The sequence below is a fragment of the Sebastes fasciatus genome, chromosome 23, assembly GCF_043250625.1.
Source record: "Sebastes fasciatus isolate fSebFas1 chromosome 23, fSebFas1.pri, whole genome shotgun sequence".
Lineage (NCBI taxonomy): Eukaryota > Metazoa > Chordata > Actinopteri > Perciformes > Sebastidae > Sebastes > Sebastes fasciatus.
This window is the reverse complement of record NC_133817.1, coordinates 2,625,686-2,641,527: the sequence shown is the minus strand read 5'-3', so window position 1 is coordinate 2,641,527 and position 15,842 is coordinate 2,625,686. Positions and strand designations below refer to the sequence as shown.

The 15,842-nt window shown below is 41.0% G+C and overlaps 1 protein-coding gene across 1 annotated transcript; it reads right to left on the bottom strand.

Annotated features, from left to right (window-relative positions):
* Positions 1-2,010: 2,010 nt before the first annotated feature.
* On the bottom strand, positions 2,011-15,031 carry pnpla3 (patatin-like phospholipase domain containing 3). Its single transcript, XM_074625394.1, has 9 exons — positions 14,669-15,031; positions 13,049-13,281; positions 12,257-12,322; positions 8,609-8,818; positions 6,591-6,651; positions 6,280-6,468; positions 6,058-6,190; positions 5,745-5,846; positions 2,011-3,806 (listed from the first exon to the last, which is right to left on the bottom strand). Exons 1-9 carry the CDS (start codon positions 14,853-14,855, stop codon positions 3,587-3,589), a joined length of 1,401 nt encoding a protein of 466 aa, XP_074481495.1. The 5' UTR covers positions 14,856-15,031; the 3' UTR covers positions 2,011-3,586.
* Positions 15,032-15,842: the final 811 nt, after the last annotated feature.

Sequence of the window (15,842 nt, the reverse complement as noted above, 5' to 3'; positions counted from 1 at the left end):
TTGAGGAACTCCTGAATCCGACTAATGCCTCTATTGTAGAGGCAGAGCTGGAAGCTGATGGGGGACCATCATCAATTTCCCTGGTGGAAGTCACTGAGGTAGTCAAACAACTCCACAGTGGCAAAGCCCCGGGGATTGATGAGATCCGTCCAGAAATGTTGAAGGCTCTGGGTGTGGAGGGGCTGTCTTGGATGACACGTCTCTTCAACACTGTGTGGAAGTCGGTGACAGTGCCTAAGGAGTGGCAGACCGGGGTGGTGGTTCCCCTGGTCAAAAAGGGGGACCAGAGAGTGTGTGCCATTACAGGGGTATCACACTACTCAGCCTCCCTGGTAAAGTCTACTCCAAGGTGCTGGAAAGGAGGGTTCGGCCGATAGTCGAACCTCGGATCGAAGAGGAACAATGCGGATTCCGTCCCGGCCGTGGAACAACGGACCAGCTCTTCACTCTCGCAAGGATTCTGGAGGGGGCCTGGGAGTACGCCTATCCAGTCTACATGTGTTTTGTGGACTTGGAGAAGGCCTATGACCGGGTCCCCCGGGAGATACTGTGGGGGGTGCTGCGGGAGTATGGCCTCCGCCAGGGCTGCGCTTTGTCACCAATCCTGTTCGTGATATTCATGTACAGGATATCGAGGCGTAGTCGGGAGGAGGTGGGTTTGCAGTTCGGTGTGCTGAGGATCTCATTGCTGCTTTTTGCAGATGATGTGGTCCTGTTAGCATCATCGGTCTGCGACCTCCAGCACTCACTGGATCGGTTGGCAGCCGAGTGTGAAGCGGCCGGGATGAGGATCGGTACCTCTAAATCTGAGGCCATGGTTCTCAGCAGTAAACCGATGGATTGCCTACTCCGGGTAGGGAATGAGTCCTTACCCCAAGTGAAGGAGCTCAAGTACCCCGGGGTCTTGTTCGCGAGTGAGGGGACTATAGAACGTGAGATTGGCCGGAGAATCAGAGCAGCGGGGGCGGTATTGCATTCGCTTTACCGCACCGTTGTGACGAAAAGGGAGCTGAGCCGGAAGGCAAAGCTCTCGATCTACCGGTCAATCTTCGTTCCTACTCTCACCTATGGTCATGACGGCTGGGTCATGACCGAAAGAACAAGGTCGCGGGTACAAGCGGCCGAAATGGGTTTCCTCAGGAGGGTGGCTGGCGTCTCCCTTAGAGATAGGATGAGAAGCTCAGTCATCCGTGAGGGACTCGGAGTAGAGCCGCTGCTTCTTTGCGTCGAAAGGAGCCAGTTGAGGTGGTTCGGGCATCTACTGAGGATGCCCTCTGGACGCCTCTCTTGGGAGGTGTTCCAGGCACGACCAGCTGGGAGGAGGCCACGGGGAAGACCCAGGGCTAGGTGGAGAGATTATATCTCCACACTGGCCTGGGAACGCCTCGGGATCCACCAGTCAGAGCTGGTTAATGTGGCCCAGGAAAAGGTGTTTGGGGTCCCCTGCTGGAGCTGTTGCCCCCGCAACCCGACCCCGGATAAGAGGTTGAAGATGGATGGATGGATGGATATTTCCTTTAGGTCTGCGCGTGAGCTCAGTTAATTGGTGACTGTATCCTTTAGGTCTGCGCGTGAGCTCAGGTAATTGCTAACTGTATATTTCCTTTAGCCAGCTGAGGCCTTTCTGTGTGGAGTCTGCATGTTCTCCCCACGCCTGCATGGGTTTCCTCCGGGTGCTCCGGTTTCTTCCCACAGTCCAAAGACATGCAAGTTAAGTCAATGGTGACTGTATATTTCCTTTAGGTCTGAGAGTGACACTCAGAAAAAATGTGTGCCATCGGTTTGTGTTTACCATAAAATATAACAAATAAAATAAATAAATAAATAAACTAAATGCTGGTGTACCGTTTAATACATTATATTAAAAGAGACATATTGAAATTGATATTGAAAAGATAAACAGACCTACCAATCATGACATAACACGAATGGCACCATAAGAGAGTAATGTATGTGTGTGTATGTATTGTGTCACCATTTGGTGCAGGACACTCAAACAAACAAAACAACCGATTTAAAATTGTTTAATCACAAGAGAATATCACAGTGTAATAACATAACTTTACATTCAAGTGACAGGCGATGTAAAAACAGATTTACAACTGGAAGGTCAGACCATAATACACTGATAACGCTGACATTACATCACTGGTTGCGACTCTCTTGATGAGCACACTCGGCATCAGTGTTTCATTTTGGCAAATTAAATCCAAAAGTCCAAAGACATGCAGGGCGTTGACTCTTATGCGTCAGCCCTGTGATAGTCTGGCGACCCGTCCAGGGCGTACCCCGCCATCACTCCATGTCAGCTGAGATTGCCTCCAGCCCCATTGGTCAGTAATGTTAGTGATCAGTGAGTAAAGTGACTTATGTGGCAGATTTGTCTCAATATTTAGAGTTCTGTGACGCAGTAAACGCTCTGGTCTTTGACATCACCTCATTTAAAGGGCACTTTAGTTTATTGCAAGTTTATTACAGCTCCAGCTGTAGCTATAGCCACTGAGGTAATCCTGTCCAATCTAAGCTTTTATTTTATTTTATTTAACCTTTATTTAACCAGGCAAGTCATTTAAGAACAAATTCTTATTTACAGTGGTGGCCTGGCAAAAGGTGAAACCTCTTGAGTGAAGGGGGGTAAAATAGGGATGCACCGATACCACTTTTTTTCAGACCGAGTTCAAGTACTTACATTTGGGTACTCGCCGATATCGAGTACCGATACGAGTACTTCTCTGTGCCAAAAGACCCTCGTTAACAGCCAGCTGGAGGGTGTGACACACGGCAGGCTGGGGAGTCCCGCATACGAGGCGGTGCGCCGCAACCGGCTCGGCTTGGAAAGGCTCGGGGGGAAGGTGGCTCGCGGCCGCAGCTTTACAGCGCTCCCCGCCCGGACCTCGCCGCCCCGTGGACAAAGGGCTCGCTGCGCCCTCTCTCCCCGCAGGGGAGGGACGGGGACCCCTGCTCCCGGTGCGACTGTCGACCAGGGCGGACTGTTTTCAGTGCGCCCCCAACCGCGTCGTGCCGCCAGAGCGGGGCTCGGCCCACGTAAAAGGCGCCAGGGGTCTGCGGCGATGTCGGCAACCCACCCGACCCGTCTTGAAACACGGACCAAGGAGTCTAACGGTATCAGTGCTGTTGTATCGGAGCCGTTTTGCGAGTACGAGTATCGGTATCGGTGCATCCCTAGGGTAAAATAAATTAGATTAAATTAAACGGACAGATAGATGGAGACTCTTGATTCAATTATCTGTACTGGGATTGAGGAATGAATGCTACATTGAGTATATTTTAAACCAACAGGTAGGTAGGGTTGTAGTTAGATTGTAAAACTAGACACTTTTCTAGTGCTGTACATAAAAAAAAAAAAAGGTCATAAAAGACACATCCACGATCCTGAGTGAGTTCTCCAGAGCACTCGTTAAAATATAATACAGTCGGTGCCGCCTGGAGTGTTCAGAGTCAGAGATTAAATGTGCGTTTCCTTGAAAACATTTTGTTTGCTGGTTCAAATCTGTACCACCCTGTCGATCCACCAGCTCCTCCTCACAGGAAGTGGGGTCATGATTGTCAAAGTGCAGGTCCTGAATCATTCAGGTTCATCCTGCGAGCCGACGTAGAAGCTAACTTTTTGCGGAGAGGAGGGGGCGATGTGAGGATGATGGTGGGAGGAGGTAGATTTGGGGATCTCCCAGTAGCTGCCGTGGAGGTCTAGGGAGGAAAGAGGAGGCGGGTTGTCTCCCTGCATGGGTTTATCACACTCTGTAGGTAGAGGCGGCTCGCTCAAGCATTTCCTCAGGCACGGCTCTCTGTAGAGGCGATTACACACCGTTAGTTTCACTTATTGTCTCATTGCATATAAAGAAATAGGCAACACAGTTTGATGTAATGTGTGAATGTCCAGCAGGCAAAGAGACTCCAAGCTGCGAGTTGTAATGTCTGCTTGTTTGGACCCGATCTTCTACTGCATCGCTCTGATGGCTCAGGAACAACAAACTGGTGAAGTCATGTTGTGACATCAGTAAGAGTTTGAGTGAGTGCCAGTAGAGATTAGGGCTGTCAATAGATTCATATTTAATCACGATTAATCGCATGATTGTCCATAGCTAATCGCGATTAATCAGAAATTCTTTTTTTATCTGTTCAAAATGAACCTTAAAGGGAGATTTGTCAAGTATTTAATCCTCTTATCAACATGGGAGTGGACAAATATGCTGCTTTATTCAAATGTATGTTTATATTTATTATAGTAAATCAATTAACAACACAAATCAATGACAGATATTGATCCAGAAACCCTCACAGGTACTGCATTTAGCATAAAACAATATGCTCCAATCAGAACATGGCAAACTGCAGCCCAACAGGCAACAACAGCTGTCAGTGTGTCAGTGTGCTGTACGTAACCTAAGTTATGTTTGATCCAAATTGACTATGACTTGACCCAAACTGCATGTGATGATCATAAAGTGGGCATGTCTGTAAAGGGGAGACTCGTGGGTACCCATAGAACCCATTTGCATTCACATATCTGGAGGTCAGAGGTCAAGGGACCCCTTTTGAAATGACTGTGACAGTTTTTCCTTGCCAAAATGTATTTTGGCACCAATGTCAGTACCTCCACAGCCCACTAGATGTCACTCTGAGGCCGACAAACAGCTGCTGTACAGTATATACCGTCTATCCCTACCTCATGTATATAAACCTTTATGGAATGATTAATGCAACAGGTTGCTTTATAATAGAATATTTTATTTATTTCTCTACCTTTATAATATAAAGCAACATTTCTTTAATATTTATATTTATATATTTATTCCAGCACCCTTTGCACTCTGCACCATTGCGCAAATATATATACTGTATATATATATATATATATAAATACACAGTATAATAGGGCTGTCAATCGATTCAAATATTTAATTGCGATTATTCTCAAATCAATCTTTTTTTTTTTTTTTTATCTGGTCAAAATGAAACTTAAAGGGAGATTTGTCAAGTATTGAATACTCTTATTATTTAATAACTATATGCTAAAATAGCATATAATGGTTCAAATAGAGCCATTTGGGCTTGAGAAGCGGCTGCTCTTCATCGGAGGTGGAAAAAACTAATAGAAGACACATCATCACAGGCACTAATCTCACCATTGTGTGATTTACTGTCGACACAAATATAACCTGGTAGCTGAAAATAAAGCGTATCAATTAACTTTGTATTCTTTTCCTGGAAATGCATTAAATAAATTACCAGCTTTTATAAAATATATAAAATATTAAAATGTTTATAATAAAGTAGAGTTTGAGGTAAATATTGGGGTCATTCCAAAGAAATTTCCAATAGGTTACTTGCTAATTATCACCTAATTACCATGACATTTGCGGAGCTGTAAAATGACTGTTAAAAACTGTTATTGTGGTAAACTAGAGAAGTTCTTCTTCTTCTTCTTCTTCTTCTAGTATTTCTGCTATTTAACTACACAGCTTCAGATGCCCTGATTTTAATGTAGCCAAGTGTAAATGGAGCCTGAGTAACTTCTCCTAACTATTATCATTTGTTTTTATTTTAATTATTTATGTGATTATTCTATTACTTTCTTATATCTTTTGTTTTATGTATTGTTATGTCATTTTCTGTAGTTTTCATATACAACTTTTTAGGTTTGTAATTAGCAGGTGGATAACTAACTGTCTGGCTGAGTGAGTGCACGATGTGTATGCAGTGTGTAGAGAGTCATCTGTCACCTGATGGCTGGTGCTCCTCTCCAGGCCTGTTGGTACATGTCACCTGCCACCCCAAACAGCCAGCGCATATCCGCCGGCACCTCTGGGATCCACTCCACTAACCTGGGAGCAGAGCACAAAACCATGTTATTATATGAACAGGCACTGAACTGATGTTTAACACGGAAACCTGACTCTCTCTTGCTACGAGATGAGTGGAAATGAGTTGTGCAGAGCTCTGTTACTTAAATGGGGAACTTCCATGGCCTCGGAAAGTTCAAGCAGTATTTGTGAAAGCCCCCCCGGCTTTAAATGTGTTTAGATCTAAACTCACCTCTGGGCCACTGAGTAGGCCGACTGTACAGGAAGCGTGTACGGCATGAGCATGTAGGAGGCCACTCTCACTGGCAGCATCCCGGACACCTTGGCATACAGGCCGGGTTTGTCTTGGCAGGCCTCGCAGAACACTGACGGACCCACAGAGAACAGACGCGTTACAAAATCATCTCTTCATTACTAAATAAAACCAAATAGAGTCTGGGATGACCTTCCACACCTTTCTTGATGGACGTGGGCAGAACGATCTGCTCATCCAGCCACCAGTGCTGTTTGCGCAGCAGGCGGAGCCTCCGGAGGACCCACTCTTTGTTGGTTTCCGTGTGCTTGCCGCAGCAGGCGGGCGGGCTCTCTGGCGGGCTCTCTGGCGGGGCGAGGCCCGAGGTCGGATGCTCCAGCATCAGCAGGTCTAAACACGACATCAAGGACACAGTCCGAAGGTTAAAGCTAGAGGCTGATAAGAGATGCATCATAACTAACGTAAGCTTGTTTCAGAGAGTCACCATGGTAACAGAGCAGCAGGACACTCACTGTTTTCTTCAAGGAAGCGTAGAGCATCTTTATAACCGCTCTGACACATCTCAGCCAGGACCTGTGGACAGGAAGACAGTACATCTTATAAAAACGGTCTTTCACACAGTGCCGTATGGAGACTGTGACGAGTCTGTTTCACAATAAAACTCTTCTTTATGTTAAAACTGTTGTTGGCCCTTTAGAGCTGCCAGTCTCCCGCACTATCTGCTTTAAACTACCGTCTGGTTGAGCTATTTTTTAAAAAGATAACTCGTGGGCGCCTGGGTTAGCTCAGTTGGTAGAGCGGGCGTCCATGTATTAAGGCTTGGTCCTGACCGCGGCGGCCCGGGTTCGAATCCGGCCTGTGGCCCTTTCTGCATCCACTCTCTCTCTCCCCCCTTTCAAGACTCTATCCACTGTCCTGTCATAAAAATGGAAAAATGCCCCCCCAAAAAAAAAAGATAACTCGTTAATAACTACAAAAAACAGTTTGGAACATCTTATTCAATCGTTTTATTTTCCTATTATTGACTTTCTCAATGAAAAAAAAGAAAGAAAACTGTTACACAGACAAGGAAACAACAAAGCATAAAAATATACAACTTAAAAAAAGAGATTTTAAAGGAATACTTCTATATTTTTAAATAATACGCTTATTCAGTTTCCTTTTTTTATTTATGTAAGCATTTACTGTGTCAAAATTAAAAGAAAAGCACATGTTAAAAGGGCAGTTATTTAGAAAACAAAGGGTAGAGGTGTATATATTGCATTTCAGTGTTGTCCAGCAGAGGGCTATGGGAAATTTAAAATGTGTAAAAATGAAATACACCTCTTCAATTTGTTTTCTGTGTTGTGGTTTGATTTCTATGTGGTATGGAAAATAAAAAAATTAATTAATTAAAGACAAAAAAACTAAATTGTTGTCCTTTTATTATATGGTTTTCATTGAATTATGAAGGAAATACATACAACAATGGGTAATGTATTTCACTTTATTTCTTTAGTTGATTTTTATTTAGGCATTTTAAATCTTCCATACCATAACAGAACGCACAAATGAGTGGTATCAAACTTCTCATTTAACTCTCTGCAAAAAAAAGCGAATAAATGTAAAAAAAGACTTGGAAAGTACTCTGTTATTTGACATTCAAATTCTGTGTTCCTATTTAGTCAATACGACAAGTGGACATAGAGTTCCTGCCTCAAGCGTGTACATAGACTTGTTATTCATGTGGTGCGGTACAGAGAGGTAATTCCTTCCCGTAGGAATGTGGTCAGATCACACAGATTTGTGCACCCAATTACATAATCGTGGAATCCAGACGGCACAATGTGCACACGTGAGGGGAGCGGCGAGGAGCCAGGCTGTTGTATAATAACTACAACACAGCTCTACCCTAAAGCTCACCTCATCTTAAAGGTTACCTAATAATAATAATCACAGAGCTAGTTTTGCGATTTTGTGCAATTTTGTTAACATTTTTACCACTAGACCATCGGAAAAGGTTGAATCATACACTTCTAGGGACTTTTACTTTAGAAAATCTCTAAATTAATAGAGTAAAAATGTTTGATTGTCAGCATGTATGTAGTCAGAGATGTCCTGAAGTCAAATATACCAGTTATTGTCAGGAATTATTTATTATCCAGCAACCCAAAAATCAAAGAATAAAAACATTTCCCTCACAGATTAGTGGTATTTTCTTTTTAATTTATAAGGGACATGTAATGTTTTATACTTCTGGTGAATATAATCCATCAATCTGATTTCCATAGATGTATTTAGTATATACAGTTCCCTTTGTTAACACCTTATTTTGAAAATCCGTGTCTACTTCCTCTAACTTCTCCAAGGTGGTCTCTAGCTCTCCCGTCAGCTCCGTTCTCTTTATCCATCCTTTACTGGATGTGTAGTTTTTACCACGCTGGATTTAACGTGTGCTTTCTTGACAAGAGCTGCCATTTTGGACTGAAAACGCTCATCATATTCATAATATTTTCATATTGTGTTATTCTGGATTTCTTTAGTCCCGTACCTTGGGTTCTGGAGGAAACAGGGCCCTGCTGAGGCGGTACATGTTGCCCAGGTTCATCTGGATGCTGGTGTTGGTGAAGCGCAGCTCGTGGAAGCTGGTGGAGTTGTCGCGGGGACAGATGTCACACTCGCCGGAGAAGGGAGAGATGGTGATGGTGTTCTTCAGCTCCGACTGCGGCAGGTTGTTGCTGATCCCGCCGTCCACGTAACGCTAAAGAGACACAGAGAATGGGTTAACGGAGAGGATGCGTTGCTTTCACTACACTGTGTCTCTGTATCTGACTAAACATCCTGAGGACACGACCGCCTTTCAGACCACTCTGTACTCAAACAAGAGTCACATCCCTCTAACACACAAACAGCTTTGTATTTATGAGAGACTTCATTTTTTACAGATTTTAATTATGTAATAAAACGTTCCAGTTCCGTTTTAGATTCAACCTCTGGAACATTAGAAAATGAAAGGAGGGTTTTTATCATTTAAAGCGCTTAAAATGTCACGCAGAAAGGATTAACCTTATTTCCAAGAGACGCTGCCGGGTGCAAAATGTAGCATCTGCGTTACGAGCTGTCAGCCTGACGGAATATAGGTCAGCGAGGGAATGGAGGACAGGACATCCGTCAGTGTGCAAACACAGTGTGGAAACGTGGATCTGGACACTTTCACCTACATTAGTGTAATATTGGTTTTACGTCATTAGTATTGGCTTACCGATATTCATTCATTCATTATCTGTAACCGCTTATCCTATTCGGGGAAGCTGATCTCAGCTGACGTTGGGCGAAGGGGAGGTACAACCTGGACAGGTTGTCAGACAACCATTCACAACCTACGGGACATTTAGAGTCAACTATTAACCTAACCCGCATGTCTTTGGACTGTGGGAGGAGTCCTGAGCACCCGGAGATAAACCCACAGGGCGAACATGCAAACTCCAAACAGAAGGGTGCAGCTGGCTTACCAATATTATCAGCCGATATTAGCTCATCACAGATTTATCCTGTTGGCACATACAGTATGTTTAATGGTGCCGTCAAACGGGGGTCGTGTTCACCGCGTCCACGAGCAGAGTCCATATGAACGCCCCGCTCTCGTGGTATTCAGTCCAAAGTTTCTGAAAGCTTCACGAGTTGTGACGTGTTTTTTTGACGTCAGAAATGGGCGAAGGTCATGGAAGTTCATTTTCAATAAGTTAATATATTTTAATCGTATATTGTTTTAAAAACGGGATTATCATCATTTTTCCTCTGTCATTATTCCTTTGCATTTTCCTGCATTTTGTTATCCACTACCCACTTCTAGACGCCGACAGTAACGCTAATATTGCCGTCGCTTAGCAGCGGCGTTCTCCACGACTTAACCACTTGAACGCTGAGCATATTGTTTACTCAACGTTATGGTGCCTTCAAATGAAACTCTGTGTTTACAACTCGGGAAGTCGTGCACACAACATGCTCGGCGTTCAAGTTTCTTTTGAAAAACTTCTAAAATCCTAATCACATCTAATGGAATTTAAACCCAAACAAATATTAATTTCTCCTCGGAGACTTGATATCTATTTAATTGTATGTTATGTATAATAATACTTTACAGTTGTGTGAATGAATGAACTGAAAGTATGCCAATTGAACACTTTCTCTATTTAAAGACTAAAGAAACTATCATCAAGTGTTATTAAACTTTCTGAAGTGTGCTCTAACAAATGTCTACACAATAAAGTTTTGTTTTCTGTCATGCCTCAGGTTAATGTACACTCACTCACTCACTCACTCACTCACTCACTCACTCACTCACTCACTCACTCACTCTCTCGTGCATGGAGCTGGTGAGTCACCCTGAACTGGGAACAGAGTCTGAGCAGCAGAAAGTACACAATGTACAGAATCCACAGATAACGCTTGCAGCCAGCATACTGGATGTAACCTCTCTGCATACAGACCACCGTTCAAGTTCAACTGACCTTTCAACTGCTTTCATCCTTACTAAATGAAAACTGCTTTAAGCGGATACACTTCAACGAACAGTTCAACTTTTAGCCCTTTCACTTCGACTGAGACGTCGGGTCTTAGCCGGGTGATTAGCTTCCAGCTCACATGTTAACTGTTTTCATTCATCAGACTTCAACTGACACCTAAACTCACATTTCAAACACTTTCAATACTTAAACTGTTACTGACTGTTGTGTTAACGACATGTTTTCATCAGGGTTTAGGATTAGTCGAGCATTTAATACTCTTATCAACATGGGAGCAGGGAAATGTATATATTTATGATTAGAAATCATTTAACACAAAACAATGACAGATATTGTCCAGAAACCCTCACAGGTACTGCATTTAACATAAAACAATATGCTCCAATCATAACATGGCAAACTGCAGCCCAACAGGCAACAACAGCTGTCAGTGTGTCAGTGTGCTGACTTGACTATGACTTGCCCCAAACTGCATGTGATTATCATAAAGTGGGCATGACATGGCAACACGTGATTCTTGCTGGCTGTTCACAGCAGCCTGTCTGTCTGTCTGTCTGTCTGTCTGTCTGTCTGTCTGTCTGTCTGTCTGTCTGTCCCAATCACATCACTGTCAAAGTCCAAAAGCAGCTGATAAGTCAAAGTGAAGGCAACAGTGGTCAGATATCAGACTCTAAGAACTGGCAGTTAAAATTATTATCACGGCTCTTTTTCGAAACATGCAAATGACTCATCCTGATTATTTGAGATGACAAAACAGAATGATCTCACAGCCGCCTGCTGGCACTTTGACCTTTCTCTCCAGCGCAGCATCCTCCCAGTCCTGATTTGAGGTCATATAACAGTAGGGGTGTAACGAAATGTTTTTACAACGATACGATACGTATTGCTCTCCGTGGTTCCGATACGATTCAAGGACGATATTTGGCTCATCTAGAGAGATACGATACGATTCAATGACTTGAAATCGATACAGTAACTTTATTTTGTGCCAAAAATTAAATCAGTGTGACTGTGAAATACATAGCTGGATACTGGATCAGGGATAAATTAATCAAGTTAAAGTTCGGTTCTATCAATCCCATGGCGTCTCAGTAGGTGAGTGGAAAGATTGCTCGCGTTGCCGTTGTATTTCACGTGGCCTTTGTAGTATATTCGGCAAACAGCGAGCGGTTTGCAAAAGCCGAAATGTTTCAAACACGGCTTGAAAATCTCTCGCTCGTCTGGCTCTTCTTCCTCGCCATCAGCCATGCTTCGTTTTTGTTGTCGTCTTTAAATGATTATTTAAATATTTGATTTAAAAATAATGCTTAGAGCTAGTGTTAGGAAGTTAAACGGGTCATAATTTTCTCTTTAATATCTATTTTATGAATCGTTACACTCCTATATAATAGTTTTTGGATCACAGCTGCACCCAGAGGCAATCCTAATGATGTTCTAATTACAGACCATGATCTCATTTGGCTCTTCCCTTTTCAACTTCCTTCTCCTTTGTCTAAACTTTCAGTCCCATGGTTCCCAGTGAATGCTTTTGATCACATGTAATGAAGTAAACAACATGACTGCTCTCGGAGAATGAATGAAAATAGTGTGATTTCGTACAAATAATTGTGCATCCCAAAAGGGGGAAACCAAAGCTAAACTTAATGAGCAGCGATTCAACCACAGACACCTACCACTCCCCTGAAGGACGGAGGAATCAGGCCGCAGTAGACGGGAATGAAACAGCTGCAGATCAGCGCCTGTGGACAGAGAGTGCACGGTTAAACCAGAGCAAATCCGTTATGGTGACCGAGGCCTTGATGCAGGAGTCAGCAACCTGCGGCTCCGGAGCCTCTCCAGTGGCTCCCTGTGTTTTTAAAAATAGAAGGAATAACTGTTTTTTGTTTACATTTTCATTTTTATTTATCATTGTTGTATTAGGGAGAGTATTAGGGCCACATTGAGGAAAAAAAAAAAATCTGAGATTTCGAGAATAAAGTCATAACTCTAAAAGAAAAAAAGTCGTAATATTACGGGAATGAAGTTATAACTTTATAAAGTAGTAATTTTACTTTTTTATCGTAAAGTTATGACTTCATTCTCGTAATATTACGACTTTTTTCTCGTAAAGTTCTGACTTTATTCTCGTAATATTACGACTTTTCACGTAAATTTATGACTTTATTCTCGTAATATTAGGACTTTGTTTCTCATAAAGTTATGACTTTATTGTGTAAATCTCAGATGTTTTTTCCCTCAATGTGGCCCTAATACTCCGTAGTACATTGTCTCTTTGGCCCTCACTGCATTAGACTTATATACTATATACTGAGACTATAAACTGTGTTACCTTCATCACAATGATCAGAAGTTTTGGTTTTTGTTTGCCTAAAATGTCTTTTTTGATAGTAAAGGTTGCTGACCCCTGACCCCTGACCCCTGCTCTAGAGGCTTCTTCAGATTTAACAGATAACACCAGCTCGCACCTGGATGAGTTCCTCTTTGGAGCTGAACTCCGACACCAGCACGTTCTCCCCGTCGGACACTCTGGTCAGCGAAACGCACAGCCGCCCCGAGACCAGGAGGTGCGCGTCAGACGGCAGGTCCCGATCCAGGCCGGACTTTATCACCTTGACCAGGTTGAAGGTCGGGTGAAGGGGGCCCAGGTTCCTCTTCCTGGCTTCTTTCGCCACTGCGATGACATCTTCACAACATTGAGCTGGAAATGAGTAAAGAAAAGAGGAGTTGAGGCTCAGGAGACGGGACTTTGAAGCTTCCCCTGTGATTGACTGCAAACAAAATTCTTCAAGAGTCACCCTGCGACTGGATCAATAAGGTTAAACAGAGTCAGTGACCAGCGTGACCTGGGCGAACCCTCTTCCGAGTGAGTCCTTGCTGAGGTCAGCCTCTTATTGGTCACTGCACGTGTCGACTGATATCAGCCGTTCTGATCGCTTCTTTATGGGAGAGAAAGCGAAAGGGTTCCTCTGACTCACGCTGTCCACAGCAAGGACAAAGTTCTCTTTATAACCCAGAGGTATTGCACAGTACATGCAAGTACAAGTATGTTTTGGAGTCGGGAAACAGAGTCTCCCTATGTTTCATATATATATATATATGTATACGAAAAATATCTGAAAGTACATTTATGATATATGTTGGTATTTCTATATGGAAAAAGAAATACACTTTTGTTTCAACTAAAATCTATTAAAATTCAACCAGTTTTCGGAACTGAAAGATGTTAAACCCATACAAATATATATATTTCCAATATATGAACATATACATTATAATTCGCACTGAAATCAATGTAGTTCAAAATATATATATATATACACAAACAATAAAACAAACCACATTTAAAATATATTTTTAGAAATTTCTGCAGCTATGAAGCTATAATAATATTATTAATATTATTATGAATTAATAATAATAAAAAAATAATGTTAATGATAATCAAAAATATATATTATTATTATCCATAATTGTATATATGTATATACAAAAAAATAACAATATTAACAAAAAAATAATTGTATTATTATTATTATTATTATTATTATTATTATTATTATTATTAATACAAATAATTATATATGTATATATATATATATATATACACACATATATTAAAAAAATATAATAATAATAATAATAATGAATAATGAAATTAATAATATTAACAAAATAAATTGTATTATCATTATTAACAATAATTATATATATATATTTAATTAAAATGTTTAATAATAATAATTATAAGAAGAATAAGAAGAATAAGAATAAGAAGAATTAAACAATATAATAATATTAATAATAATATTATTATTATTATTATTATTATTATTATTATTATTATTATTATTATTATTATTATTATTATAATAATACAGTACTTCCTGTCCTCCATATCCTGCCTCAATGTGTATATATAAATAATTAAAATATATAATAATAATAATAATAATAATAATAATAATAATAATATTAATAATAATAATAATAATAATAATAATAATAATAATAATAATAACACTACAGTGCTTCCTGTCCTGCTTCATGTGTATAAATATATAAAGCTCCCCGGCGGTGTGTCTTACTGATGGACGCCTGGCTGGCCAGCACCGAGGCGGTCAGAGCTCCAGCGGAGGCTCCGTACAGCCGGGAGGCTCCCTGCAGCAGGTAGGGCGCTTTCTCCAGCAGACAGCTGGACACTCCGATGTGGTAGATACCCAGAAACCCGCAGCCGGCGAAGGACAGGTTCCAGCCGGCGCTCAGGTCCACCATGACGGGGACATGGAGAGCGGAGAGAGGAGAGAGGACCGGGATACTACCGGTAGAGAGAGAGGAGAGCGGAGAGAACACCGAGTACCGACCGGCTAGGAGAGAGAGAGAGAGCGAGAGAGAGGAGGAGGTAACGTCTGCTCTGTGGAGAGAAACAGACCAGATGATCTAACAGGTCAACAACTGGCTGCTTTACAGGGAACTACATGGTGACGTAGTTATAATGCTGCCTCCAGGTGCTGTCAGAACTATCACAACCCAACATCATTTTTTAATTTTTTTATGATGCAAAAATCATTTTATTTTGAAAACCACTCATGGAACCTTAATTATATATATATATATATATATATATATATATATATATATATATATATTATTGTTATTATTATTAGTAATAATAATAATAATAATAATAATATAATTATTTTTGTTAATATTATTTGTATTATTTTTGTATTAATTATTATTATTATTATTATTATTATTATTATTATTATTATTATTATTATTATTATTAATAATAATAATAAATAATAATAATAATATTATAGCCTCATAGCTGCAGAAATTTCAGAAATGTATTTGTTTTATTGTTTTTTTATATATATATTTTGAACTAGACTAATTTCAGTGCGAATTATAATGTCTATGTTCATATATTGGAAATATATATATATATATATATATATATATATATATACAGTTCCTTCAGAAAGTATTCAGACCCCTTCACTTTTTCACATTTTGTTTTGTTGCAGCCTTATGCTAAAATCGATAAAATTACTTTTTTTCCTCATCAATCTACTCAATACACCATAATGACAAAGTGGTTTTGCAAATTTATTAAAAAGGAAAAACTGAAATATCACATTTTCTTAAGTATTCAGACCCTTTACTCAGTACTTAGTTGAAGCACCTTTGGTAGCGATTACATCATCGAGTCTTCTTGGGTATGAAGCGACAAGCTTTGCACACCTGGATTTGGGG

Bases quoted from the DNA above. Each gene is read 5' to 3' on its own strand.
- pnpla3 (XM_074625394.1), bottom strand. From the start codon at position 14,855: ATGGTGGACCTGAGCGCCGGCTGGAACCTGTCCTTCGCCGGCTGCGGG. The intron at 13,282-14,668 runs GTAAGACACACC...ACTCATTTCCAG, and splicing joins GGCCAGCCAGGCGTCCATCA to CTCAATGTTGTGAAGATGTC. The intron at 6,652-8,608 runs GTACGGGACTAA...TCCTGTCCACAG, and splicing joins TGTTTCCTCCAGAACCCAAG to GTCCTGGCTGAGATGTGTCA.